The 14,438-nt window shown below is 36.7% G+C and overlaps 1 protein-coding gene across 1 annotated transcript in view; it reads left to right on the top strand.

Annotated features, from left to right (window-relative positions):
- The first annotated feature begins 115 nt into the window (after positions 1-115).
- cpsf2 (cleavage and polyadenylation specific factor 2) overlaps positions 116-14,438 on the top strand; it is a 25,923-nt gene continuing 11,600 nt past the window's right edge. Inside the window, exons 1-11 of the mRNA XM_082147174.1 lie at positions 116-275; positions 913-1,069; positions 1,962-2,121; positions 3,188-3,293; positions 3,433-3,562; positions 4,446-4,561; positions 5,844-6,031; positions 7,650-7,940; positions 10,141-10,241; positions 12,234-12,437; positions 12,850-13,002. Coding sequence (XP_082003300.1) covers positions 921-1,069; positions 1,962-2,121; positions 3,188-3,293; positions 3,433-3,562; positions 4,446-4,561; positions 5,844-6,031; positions 7,650-7,940; positions 10,141-10,241; positions 12,234-12,437; positions 12,850-13,002 — 1,598 coding nt within the window. The 5' untranslated portion in view covers positions 116-275; positions 913-920. The remainder of the gene's footprint in view (positions 276-912; positions 1,070-1,961; positions 2,122-3,187; positions 3,294-3,432; positions 3,563-4,445; positions 4,562-5,843; positions 6,032-7,649; positions 7,941-10,140; positions 10,242-12,233; positions 12,438-12,849; positions 13,003-14,438) is intronic.

Below are 14,438 nucleotides of genomic sequence, written 5' to 3'. Positions count from 1 at the left end.
ATTGAAATATATTTAACCCGAATGTGCTATGTGTATGCAAAAATATTAGTTTACGGTTAAATATTGCAGGACTTTTGTTAGTTATTTGTAAGCGCCCCTCTAGTGCTGTCAGTGGTAGAGTCCAGTGACGTCAACAGCGGCAGTAATGGCTGCTGGTCTCATCTCATGCCGCCGATCTGATACATTAATATGAATTTAATATGATATTTCAGCAATTTTCAACCGTTATTAGTGACCGAACCTGCTGAAATCAAAAGTGGTATTACAAGATACGGGTATGCAAGCGTTTATGTACATAAATTAAGTCAATTTTTAAAGAGAAGCTCTTCATTTGTTTGGCTGCTATGTGTTTTCAGTTAGTTCAGATTAAGTTTAAATGTCAGATTTATCCTAATGTTTTGAAATTGTATAGTGTGTGAAGGCTCATGAATACTCATATGCATTCACTCTTTGAACTTACAGTTTTGCTCATTACATACTGCTGTTATTTTACCTGCATATTTATTAGTAATTATAACACAATGCTAATTTAGTATTGTGTTATAATTGGCTTTATGAATCTGACATTTTTTAATGTTTACAAAGCCTACTGTGGTCCACGGAACAGTGCTGGTACCAGATACTAAAACAACGGTATTTGGATAAATACCATTGTTAGGGTTATGAATTCTTGACATATTCATGTATCATGCCATAGTATTCTAATGTACTGAAATGAATACCATTGTATTACTGGAGTACATGTACCACAATACAGTAGTTTTACTAATATTTAAAAGCGTGGTATAATACCGAATTACTTACATAGTTATATATCATGGTGTTCCAGTCTGCTTCAAAGAATACCTCGGTTATGTTATTTTTTAGTAAAAGCGTTGTTTACTGATGATCTCTTGTTCATCCATCGTCCAGACGGCAGAATGACGTCCATCATCAAGCTGACGGCTCTCTCTGGGGTCCAGGAGGAGTCGGCCCTCTGTTACCTGTTACAGGTGGACGAGTTTCGCTTCTTACTGGACTGTGGCTGGGATGAAAGTTTCTCCATGGACATCATAGATTCCCTGAAGCGGTACGATAAGCTGACAATGAGGCGGTGTTATTTATATTAAGTTATTAATGTTGTTTACATGTCTATGTGGTGTTTTTAATGTGCTCACTGCAAAAAATGCTTTTCTTACTTAGTATTTTTGTCGTTTCCAGTCCAAATATCAAAACAATTCTTAAATCAAGATGCATTTACTAAAGTAGTAAACTGCCATAAGATATAATGTCTTGTTTTCTGGGGAAATAAATCAAAATTAAGTGAGTTTTTGCTTAAAACAAGCAAAATTATCTGTCCATGGGTTAAGAAAAATAATCTTGTTTCTGTTTGAATTAAGATTATTTGTCTTACATTTACATTTATGCATTTGGTAGACGCTTTTATCCAAAGCGACTTACAGTGCATTTCAAGGTTCACATTTACATTCTTATCAGTTCTTGCTTTCCCTGGGAATCGAACCCATGACCTTGGCGTTGCAAGCGCCGTCGCTCTACTGTTTGAGCTCCAGGAAAGCATACCCCATGGACAGATAATTTTGCTTGTTTTAAGGAAAAACTCACTTAATTTTGATTAATTCCCCCGGAAATCAAGACATAATATCTTATCTAATTTTACTCATCTAGAAAATGCATCTTGATTTAAGAATTTTTTGATATTTTGACTGGAAACCAGACAAAAATACTAAGTAAGAAAAGCATTTTTTGCAGTGCTTTAAGACAAACCATATGCAAATTCATAAGTCGACAGCATTGCTGAGTATTTTCTCTTTAAAACTGCAGTGAAAAAAAGACAGTCTCAAATCGCTGGTGTTTCTGACGTCACAAACTACCTTGTAACCAATCAGATCAACGTGTGATTGTGAACTCAACTATATAAATTCCAGTATGTGATTGTGTCTTTGCCGTCCTGTCTCTGTCAGGTATGTCCATCAGGTGGACGCCGTGCTGCTCTCTCACCCGGATCCTCTGCATCTGGGAGCTTTACCGTACGCTGTGGGCAAACTGGGGCTCAACTGCACCATCTACGCCACCATCCCCGTCTACAAGATGGGACAGATGTTCATGTACGATCTCTATCAGGTGAGATGGACGGGGGTTCAAATGAGGCGCTGCTTGTGATTTGTCGTATGATTCTGAAATACTTCTTTTTAATTGTTAAATTAATAGTTTACAAGGAAAAAGTTGGCAACATTTATGTAATAAAAGTCACATAAAACTTAATTAATACATATTATGCATTAATAACTAACACAAACATCAAATCATTTTCATAATCATAATAAAAATTACAGTTTTGTTTTAAAAATAATCAATAATTTTTTGAATAAATAATTATTTAATTAAAAATATAAAATATAAATATATAAATATTATAAATATAAATATTTTATGGCAGGCTATTTGAGATTTTTGAAAATTAAGCTTAAAATGATTTTATGTTTGTGTTGGGTCTGTTTTGAATAAGTTTATATTCGTTTAATTGAATAATTGTTTAAAGAGACCGAGTTTAAATGAGTGACATTTCACATTTCACCCTAAAATTAATTTTCAGACTAGTACAATTTATATTTTTATCACAGTTAAGCACATTTACCCCCCCAAAACCAACTATTACTGTAATGCATCCAGATGTTTAAGTTTTGAGGGTTTTTGCTTTAATACCGTTAAAAAAAACAGTATAACAAATATTATATATATTATTTTGCATTAGGGAAATATGATTTTTTGGGCTAAAATATGCTTAATTATCATGAAAATAAGTCACAATGCATTATGGGTTTTGTGAGTTTCACCGTTATTGTTGTTGATTAGTTGTTGCCCAGTGTAAATGATTTAAATGGGGCAGATGGGAGCAAATAACTTTTTAAAATATTTTTAATAATAATATATATATATATATATATATATATATTTTTTTTTTAGTGGTAGTATGCAGTAATGATTGCTCTGTTAAAAAAAAAAAAATTCTTTAAAGAGATCTATGAATCATAGTTGAATTGTTAGTTGAATCCCCATAAGAAATGTTTTGCTGTGTACAACACTTCTTTTACTATTCAGTTTGTTTGCGCAAATTAAATATCAGAACGAGTCAGAGAAACATTCTGATGACGAAACATTAATTATGTGTCGTCTTGTTTGATCTCAGTCTCGACACAACACTGAAGATTTCTCTCTGTTCACACTGGATGATGTCGATTCAGCTTTTGACAAAATCCAGCAGCTGAAATACTCTCAGATCGTCAACCTGAAAGGTGAGATGATGTACCTTCTCTTTTTCAATGACAAGAAAACATGTCCTCAGAAATGATGAAGCTTTAATCCTCAATAACTGTGATAATAATGTGTCCTTTTTGGTATCTTGAAAGTTGATCATAATTTATTAACGAACAGGAAAAGGTCACGGTCTGTCCATCACCCCACTTCCTGCGGGTCACATGATTGGTGGCACTATCTGGAAAATAGTGAAAGACGGCGAAGAGGAGATCATCTATGCTGTGGATTTCAACCACAAGAGGGAGATGTAAGTATGAAAGAAATCACCTGAACATAAATTTAATGTAGCATCAGAACGTTTTATTTTATTAAAGGGATAGTTCAGACTTCATTCATCTTCGGAACACAAATTAAGATATTTTTAATGAAATCTGAGAGATTTCTGTCCTCCCATTGAAAGTCTATTCACACACAAGCGGTTTAATCTAAGTCTTGTTAAGAGACATGATCGCTTTATATGATGAACAGCTTCATTTAGGCTTTTATTCACATATAAACATTGATCAGTGAACATACACAGAGCTCAGCCGTACTTGGTTGTTGGCTTGATTGCTTCTATTGCTCTCCTCATTTGTAAGTCGCTTTGGATAAAAGCCTCTGCTAAATGATTAAATGTGAATTAACTAGATATTTTAAAGTCCCCCTGTGGTGAAAATCATTTTATTTATGTCGTTTATGTGTCTATGTGGTGTTTTTAATTATGCTTTAAGACAAACCATGTTTAAATTCATAAGTCGACACCATTGCTGAGTATTTTTTCCAGTCTCAAAAACACAGTTTGAAATCGCTGGTGTTTCTGACGTCACAAACTACCTTGTAACCAATCAGATCAACGGGTGATCATCAGCGAGTGGATCTCTGAGCTGCTGTGAAGGAGTGGAGGCGGGGCTCATTTGCATAATTCATAATTGCGTATACTAAATGAGGCAAGGGTGTCGAGTTACATTCAAGCTATTTTAAGGCATGAAGGAAAAAACTTTTAAATATGTCATTTTGGTGATCAGAGATGAGTTTTAAGGAATAATACTGTTGACTACAGGGGGACTTTAAATATCTGAGGCATTTTGATCTAGGTGTAGAGTAAACCAGAATGCCATGATGTAAACCCATGATGTTTGCTGTCCTCTCAGTCATCTGAACGGTTGCTTGCTGGAGAACGTCAGCAGACCGTCTCTCCTCATCACAGACTCCTTCAACGCCTCGTATGTACAGCCTCGCAGGAAACAGCGTGACGAGCAGCTGCTCAGTAAGTAAAACAAACCCAATAGTTCGCCTGAAAATGATGATCATGATGATTTGTCATCCAATTATGGAGAACTTCTCAAACCCACTGCTACAGTGAAGCAGAATTCCTAATGCTGTTCGTACAAGGTGCTTAAAGGGATACTTCACCTATTAGCATTAAGCTTTGTATCAGTAGAAACCCGGTAGTATTTTTGAGTGACCGTGCTTCCCCCCCTCATGTCCCCCTGAGACGAGAGATTTCTGTATTGTGTGTCTGGAAAAAAAACTCTGATAACACAAAAATCATAATTTATCGTCATCAGAGGCTCTTTTGTCCAGAGGCGAGAGACTACAGCCAATAGGAGGAGCTCGTTCTGCATGTGTTCAACCCACCCATAGGGGAATCTCACGATAAAACGCCGTCTTTTCAGTTTCGAGTCGACTAGTAGCCTAGCTGTATCATTTCTCCCGATACTGCCCTCTGTAACCGGTAGGCGTGGCTTGGGAGTGTCCTCGTAGCGCAGCGAAGCAAGTGCATTCTGGGAGTTGTTGTCTTTCATCCACATGAGCCAAAAATACATTTTCTGGCTTTTCTCAGTCTAGAAAGCTCCAACTTCTAAAATAATTTCACATTTCTACTACATAAATGACCCAGTTTAAATACACATTCATCTTTCCAGCAGTGAAATATCCCTTTAAAGTGCATGAAGTGCATTTTTTTTTTTTTGTCCTGGAAAACCCTTGAAAACAGCCATATTTATGAATAAGTACTTGAAAAGTGCTTGGATTATTGAAAGACAATATATATGTATGTATACATATGAAATTAGCTAATGATCAGTTAAAAAACACAAGGACAATCTTTTCACGCAAAATTAACGCTGCAGACCGTCTGATATAGATATTGAGCCATTTCACATGGCTATTAGCGTGTTATTGCTCATATATTTCCAAGTATATGATACAACTTTCATTCTTCAGGTCAATCATATATTCATGGGAAAAGAAATCTGTTTGAATGAGGAAAGCGCTATCTTTCTCATAGTATCCTTTCAGTGGTTAAGGGGGATTTCATGACGGGCTTTGAATAGGATTTTGAAATCCTATTAAAATTGCATTTCTGGAATACATTTTTTAGAATTTGAAAGATAATGAAGATATTGTTTGATAAGTGAGATCTTTGATTGTATTCCTTGAAAACCAAAACCAGAAGTGCTTGAAAAGTCCTTGAATTTCATTTTACAGTATCTGCACGAACACTGTGTTCATTTGTACAAAGTGTGATGTTTTACATTCTCTTCCAGCCAATGTCATGGAGACTCTGCGTGGTGACGGGAACGTGCTGATCTCAGTGGACACAGCGGGACGAGTGCTGGAGCTGGCTCAACTCCTGGATCAGATCTGGAGGACCAAAGACGCAGGGTTGGGCGTCTACTCGCTCGCCCTGCTCAACAACGTCAGCTACAACGTGGTGGAGTTCTCGAAGTCCCAGGTCTCGCTGTCACAGTCAAATCCTACGCAGGGGTGTGCGATTTGTGTTGTCTACGATAATATCGCAATTGTTGTTTTAAATGAGTGAGCTGGCATTATAGAGTGTTGCTCGCTTTGCAAAAAACAAACAAAAACGCTTGCATTGCATGATGTAGCCTTTAGATATACAGGGCTTTTTTTCCCCGCCCATGACCTTTGTCTTATATTTATATCATATGATATTGTTAAGCAATATCACACAAGCTAGAGTGCTTTCCTAATGAAACCACAGAAGAAGTTTTTGTGCATCCCTGAGCAACACACAGCGGTGCTTCGTTACTGAATGAATAGGCGTTTTAAACTAATTAGTTTAATGAATGATTCAATGGTCGAATAAATTCGCTGTATGAATGAAATGTCCGTTTTTGCTTTATTTTGTCAATGGAAATTTCCCAATGAAACCAGAGCTGAACTTTATTTATTTTTTTACATCTCTGAGCGACACATAGCGGCGCTTCGTTACTGAATGAATCAGCGTTTTGAACGAATCAGTTAATGAATGATTCAATGACCGAATGTGTCTTTTTAATTGAACGAATCCTGTCTTATTAATCTAGTTGAATTTATTGATTAAATGCAAGAATTTGACATAAAAGATGATGCATACATTATAAAATTATAAAAGATTATAGATTAGCAAGATTATAAAAAATTGCCGGTAATCCTTTACAATAAGGTTTCTAACATGAACTAGTACGAATTAACAATACTTCTACAGCATTTGTTAATCTTAGTTAGTTCATTTCAACATTTACCAATGCATTATTTAAAAAAAAAGTTAACATTAGTAAATGCACTGTGAACTAACATGAACAAACAATGAACAGCTGGATTTTTATTAACTAGCATTAACAAAGATTAATAAATACTGTAACAAATGCTCATTGTCAGTTCATGTTAGTTAATACATTAACTAATGTTAACAAATGAGACCTTATTGTGAAGTGTTACCATTGTAAGGTTTAAAGGGTAACTAAACCCTAAACCAACTTTTTTTAGTTAATGATCTGTAAGAATGGGGCTTTATTAGTGCTGTTCATTGATTCAAGTCGTTTTTTTGACATTTGTGTTTAAAGTGTTTTAATTTTACAAAATATGGTGTAAAAACGTCTGAGTGCTGCCCTCTTCAGGTTGAACAGTGGCTACTGCAGTTGAATTTTCCTATTGGAAGTAGTGGTACACTCTGATGTCAGAGAGTACCAGCTAACCACGCCCTTGCCTACAGAGAGATACGTCTCAGATGCACGCCCCCTCTCCACTGGGCTCTGCCTACTTTTCAAGCATTTTTCAAATATTGCCAGTGGGTGGAGTCAGGCTCTGACCAGGGGTTTAGTTACCCTTTAAGGGGGCATATATTGCCTCATAGTGGAAAAGTACATTTTTGTTACTGCTATGAACTGACCACTGCACAGAATATGAAGTATATGAAAAGCTTAAAAACCAGCCAAAAGCACAAAACATTAAGTATCGGTATCAACAAAATCCCAGTCATCCCAATATCACACACCCCTAATCCTTCAAAATGGAAATTTTCTCGATATGTCATATCTCAGATATAACGTTCCCATGTTCTCTCACAGGTCGAGTGGATGAGCGATAAGCTGATGCGATGCTTCGAGGACAAGCGGAACAACCCTTTCCAGTTCCGGCACCTCTCGCTGTGTCACAGCCTGGCCGATCTGTCCCGCGTGCCCAGCCCGAAGGTGGTCCTGTGCAGTCAGCCCGATCTGGAGTCGGGTTTCTCACGGGAGCTCTTCATACAGTGGTGCCAGGACGCCAAGAACTCGGTCATCCTCACCTACAGGACCACACCAGGAACACTGGCCCGCTACCTCATAGATAACCCGGGGGAGAAGAGGATGGACCTGGAGGTGAGGCTCCTAGATTATTAGATCAGCCCTTTTTCTGGTTAAGAACCGCCTAGTTCAGAATATTGTTGTCAAAAGTACCGACTTCGGTACCAAATCGGTACTGAAATTAAAAAAATGTGACAATACCAGCATTTCCCTCCAGCATTTGAGTGTTGTTCAACGGATTCTTAAACACCTCTGATTGGCCAGTGTGTTCACGCGCTTAACATATATGACTCTGATTGGCCAGTGTGTTCACATGCTTTACATATATGACTCTGATTGGCCAGTGTGTTCACGCACTTAACATATATGACTCTGATTGGCTAGTGTGTTCACACGCTTAACATATATGACTCTTATTGGCCAGTGTGTTCACATGCTTTACATATATGACTCTGATTGGCCAGTGTGTTCACGCACTTAACATATATGACTCTGATTGGCTAGTGTGTTCACACGCTTAACATATATGACTCTGATTGGCCAGTGTGTTCACACGCTTTACATATATGACTCTGATTGGCCAGTGTGTTCACGCACTTAACATATATGACTCTGATTGGCTAGTGTGTTCACACGCTTAACATATATGACTCTGATTGGCCAGTGTGTTCACAGGTTTAACATATATGATTCTGATTGGCCAGTGTGTTCACGCACTTAACATAATATGACTCTGATTGGCCAGTGTGTTCAGACGCTTCACATATATGACTCTGATTGGCCAGTGTGTTCATGCACTTAACATAATATGACTCTGATTGGCCAGTGTGTTCAGACGCTTCACATATATGACTCTGATTGGCCAGTGTGTTCATGCACTTAAAATAATATGACTCTGATTGGCCAGTGTGTTCACACACTTAACATATATGACTCTGATTGGCCAGTGTGTTCACACGCTTAACATATATGACTCTGATTGGCCAGTGTGTTCACACACTTAACATATATGACTCTGATTGGCCAGTGTGTTCATGCACTTAAAATAATATGACTCTGATTGGCCAGTGTGTTCACACGCTTAACATATATGACTCTGATTGGCCAGTGTGTTCACACACTTAACATATATGACTCTGATTGGCCAGTGTGTTCACACGCTTTACATATATGACTCTGATTGGCCAGTGTGTTCACGCACTTAACATATATGACTCTGATTGGCTAGTGTGTTCACACGCTTAACATATATGACTCTGATTGGCCAGTGTGTTCACAGGTTTAACATATATGATTCTGATTGGCCAGTGTGTTCACGCACTTAACATAATATGACTCTGATTGGCCAGTGTGTTCAGACGCTTCACATATATGACTCTGATTGGCCAGTGTGTTCATGCACTTAACATAATATGACTCTGATTGGCCAGTGTGTTCAGACGCTTCACATATATGACTCTGATTGGCCAGTGTGTTCATGCACTTAACATAATATGACTCTGATTGGCCAGTGTGTTCACAAGCTTAACATATATGACTCTAATTGGCCAGTGTGTTCACACGCTTAACATATATGATTCTGATTGGCCAGTGTGTTCACGCACTTTTTTTAAAGGTGAACTTTTTAAAGAACTTTACGAGTTTAGGGTCCAATTCTCATATACATGCTATTAGTAGCATGTATATTACTAGGATATTGGCTCTTTATTAGTACTTATAAAGCACATATTAATGCCTTATTCTGCATGACCATATTCTACTACATCTCTTAATCCTACCTAAACTGAACAACTGCCTAACTAACTATTAATAAGCAGTAATTTTATTGAGGCAATAGTTAGTTAATAGTGAGAATTGGACCCTAAACTAAACAAAAAACACTTTACAATAAGGTCTAGTACATTGATGACACATCTAATAATTATTCATGAGATTGCGTGGCCTTATCCTATGAGAAGACACTGACTTTGGCTAATAGACACTGAATTATTCATGAGACCTTATTGTAAAGTGTTACCAAAGACGACAACAACTTGATCTGAATCTGTTTTGCTTGTACGTAAATAGTTTGCACATGTCTCTCAGACAAATCTCTGAATATCAACGATTAGATCCCACAAATGTTTGGCAGATCTTATGATTAGTAATTCTTCTGTAGTGCTTTTGATTGATATGTTTCAGATGATCAGTGGATATGCACTCTGACTATGGGACTGTGCAGCGCATGTCTGACTTGTTATTTTGAAGCTTTTTTTCTTTTCTTTAACTAAACCAGATAAGAAAACGTTGCCGACTGGAAGGGCGAGAACTAGAAGAATACTTGGAGAAAGAGAAAATGAAGAAAGAAGCTGCCAAAAAACTGGAGCAGGCGAAAGAGTGAGTGGGAATGAGTTTGTGACTAAAGTACTGCCAGAATGGAAAACCTGCTTTGATTCACCCTGAATGCACTGCTTATCAAACCAAGTCTTTCTTTCAGCATTATTTATCAAGTGTAGGGTGGGTAATTCTCTGCAAATATTCAAAGGACAGATCCTCGCCAAAAAAAAAAAAAAAAAATCTAGCTATAAATATTTCATGAATCATTCACGCTAGAGCTGCACGATTGGGTCAAAAAGTTATGTTAAACATTCAACATCCTCGCTGCCGCTGCTTAAAAAGGAATAAACTCACTTTGAAACAGCAGCTCTCATGTTGATCAGGGTGAGCAAAACATGCTCTTTTCTCTCCAAATTAATTCATATTTTACCCACGCACTGTTGCAAATGCCTGTACACAGTTATGCTCCTTAAAAGAACCAATGTTGACCCAAAATAAGTGAACTGAATGACAAATAACCCAGTTCTCTCTTATAGTGTCCACTATTGTTCAAAGGTTTGGGGTCGGTAAGGTCGATTTGTAAAGGTTTTTGAAAGAAGTATCTTCTGCTCACCATGCCTGCATTTATTTGCTCAAAAATACATTAAAAACGGTAATATTGTCGAGTAATATTATTTACAATTTAAAATAACTAGTTTTCTATGTGAATATATAGTAAAATGTAATTTATTCCTGTGATCAAAGCTGAATTTTCAGCATCATTACTCCAGTCTTCAGTGTCACATGATCCTTCAGAAATCATTCTGATTTGTTGCTCAAGCAACATTTATGATTATCAATGTTGAAAACAGTTATTTTTAATATTTTCATGGAAACTGATACATTTTGAATAGAAAGTTCAAAAGAACAGCGTTTATTTTAAATAGAAATATTTTGTAACATTAGAAATGTCTTTACTGTCGGTTATAATCAATTTAATGCATCCTTAATAAAAGAAACGTACTGACCTCAAACTTATGAATGGTAGTGTACATTGACCTTTTTTATTATTTACATTATTATTTTGGGAACCCAGTCACCTTATTTTAAAATATAATCGTGAATTGTTACATATGTAATATATTCATATTTAAAATAATCACAGTACACAATATTTTTTTATTGTATAAACAACAATTTATTAATATCTACAACTATCATTGTTTTATTTCTGCTTCATATTTTTGTGGAAACTGATACATTTAGTTTTTCAGGATTCTTTGATGAAATTAGAAAGTTCAAAAGAACAGCATTTATTTCAAATAGAAATATTTTTTAACATTAGAAATGTCTTTACTGTCAGTTATAATCAATTTAATGCATCCTTGCTGAATAATAATAAATAGATAAATACGTACTGACCTCAAACTTATGAATGGTAGTGTACATTGACCTTTTTATTTTTATTTACATTATTATTTTTGGAAAAAGTCACCTTATTTTAAAATACAATCGTGAATTGTTACATATGTAATATATTCATATTAATAAAATATCACAGTACACAATATTTTTTATTATATAAACAACAATTTATTAATATCTACAACTATTATTGTTTTATTTCATTAATAATATTATTATTATTCATATGGCTATTACAGTTTTATTATACTGTTGTAATATAACGTTGAAATGTCCTAATAATGCTATACTTTGTCTGAAACTAGTAATTATACAGTTAGTTATGACCCCACATTAATTATGAGACTATACGGAATAATTCTGCGTTTAAAAATCCCTATTGAATTCAAAAAGGTCATTAAAAATGGGGAAAAAACCTAAAATATACAGTTTCCTTTATACATTCAGTTTGATTTAACCGAACCGTGCTGAGAAAAGCACAGTTCATGAGCATGTTACGTGTCGTTTCTTCACTTTTACGGCTTGTCGATGGTAATCTCAGCCATTTGTGGTTTAATAATCCCATTCAGCCATATCACACGTTCAATCATCTGTTCAGATCGGCTTTACGTTTGAGGTTCAGTAACAGCGTTCTGTGTTCCTGGTCAGGGTGGACTTGGACTCGAGCGATGAGAGCGATATGGAGGACGATCTGGAGCAGCCGGTGGTGGTGAAGACCAAACATCACGACCTGATGATGAAGGGCGAGGGCGGGAGGAAGGGCAGCTTCTTCAAACAGGCTAAGAAGTCCTACCCCATGTTCCCAACACACGAGGAGCGAATCAAGTGGGATGAGTACGGAGAAATCATCAGGTGAACAAGAAATGATCCTACATAAGGATTATTTAACAACAGAAACTGAATAATCAAATGTAAAAACTAAAACACTGCTTAGTTTTCACTGGATGAATTAAATATAAACTGATTCTTATTAAAGCGACAAAAGTTATTCAGCCAAGAGCTTTTGTTCATGATTTTCTCGTGTCTTTTGTTCATGACCCCAGTTATTGCGAGCTGTTGCGATATGCATATCGCGATATATATTTCGATATATTGTGCAGCCCTAATATTTACTCTATAAGCTCATAAAAAGCGGTATATTTTATGAATCCCTGACAATATGTATCATTTTTTTTTCTCTTCAAAAATGCTTTAATTTCTGTTTATTGTGTAATGTGTCAGTTCTGTATTTTCTGATGAGTGACCTTTGACCCCTGACCCTCAGGCCAGAGGAGTTTCTGGTTCCTGAACTCCAGGCCACTGAAGAGGAGAAGAGCAAACTGGAGTCTGGACTGATTAACGGAGACGAGCCCATGGAGCAAGACCTGTCTGACGTCCCCACCAAATGCACCAGTACTACACAAACACTGGAGATCAGGTGAGGACTTCACCGTGACATCAAGACCCGCGTAAAATTATTATTCGTTATTACTGATTATGTAAAAAATAATCCTTTCATGCTTGAATGAATATTAGCAAATTAGTTGCTAGGTTAGATTGTATTAAAACCTCTGCAGTGTTCAGGATGTGTCATTCTTGGTTGTGGCCTGCAGGGGGCGCTCTACCTCCGGCATGTTAGATTTTCACAAATCAGTGTTTGGTAAAAATGTCACGCTTTTGCTGAGATGTAAAATCATAGAGGTTTCCTACAGTCAGTGAAGGAATACATATGTTTCCACACACACACACACACACACACACACACACTCGTATACCCAAATGTCAGTGTTTGCCATTACGCTGCTGTCAGTTTTAACAGAATAATTGCTCCGAGTGCTTAATAACACGCCTAATAACCCTCCATCCATCTCTAATGAATTGATCTTCCGTGGCTTGTGTGTTTATTTGCAGCTGAACTGGTTCATAATGTGAGTTCAGACTCCATAATCAGCTGAGAAAATATTTAAAGCATTTGAGATTTGAGTTTAATTTAATGGTAGGACACTTACCAGCATTTTCTAATTATTAATTCGTCAATTTCAAAGCTTAGTTATTTAAAGAAAATTAAAATTCATTATCTCACAGACTCTCTTGGTTTTCTCACTAAATGAGGACATGAACACATAAAGTTTGAGAGTCATTTTACCAGCATTTCATTTGATAGAAACCATGGTCAGATCATATACATACAGAAACTCAAAGGAGTTCACGACAACCCGTCAAAATAAGAGTTCAGTTTAATTTGAAATTGTGATACAAATTTAGCCTATTACTATTGTACAGTAGCCTGGGAAAACCCTGACAACTTCTGGCAAATTTAGATTTGCTCTGAGAGTAGTCTGGCAAAGAGCTCATTCAAGCCGATTTCTAATCCGTCGAAATCGCGGCACCAATCAGAAACGTTGGGGCGGGCTTTACACGATGACGATCGCTCTGATTGGTTTAGGTCTATCCAATTGCGCCCAGAGGCATTTGAGCGACGTCCGTTGGTGAAGCGCAGCAACTTTTAAATGCATTATTATATTCAAATTGCAAACACATGAGGACAGTCTCCATGAAAGACCCACTGGCAGATGAACGTGCTTCTACATTTCTCTCCGAAACGGTAGGAAATTAAATTAGATTTAATGGAGGATTTTAACTGTGACGAGATGATTGACAGGGCAGTTTACGTGACAGGACGCACGCGACAGATCCGTCCGATAAAGATGACGAAGTAGTATGTCCCAAAGCTTGCCTACTTTTTTGCTACACATTCAAAAGTAAATACCTTTTCTTCACAAAAAGAGTACATACTTTTATGGCGTAGTGTAACTTAGGGAGGCAGCATATGGCTTTACACGATGACGATCGCTCTGATTGGTTTTAGGTCTA

The sequence above is a fragment of the Leuciscus leuciscus genome (assembly GCF_965113295.1).
Source record: "Leuciscus leuciscus genome assembly, chromosome: 19".
In the NCBI taxonomy this organism is placed as follows: domain Eukaryota; kingdom Metazoa; phylum Chordata; class Actinopteri; order Cypriniformes; family Leuciscidae; genus Leuciscus; species Leuciscus leuciscus.
Note: the sequence above shows the minus strand (reverse complement) of the source record. Positions and strands in the feature narration are given on the sequence as shown.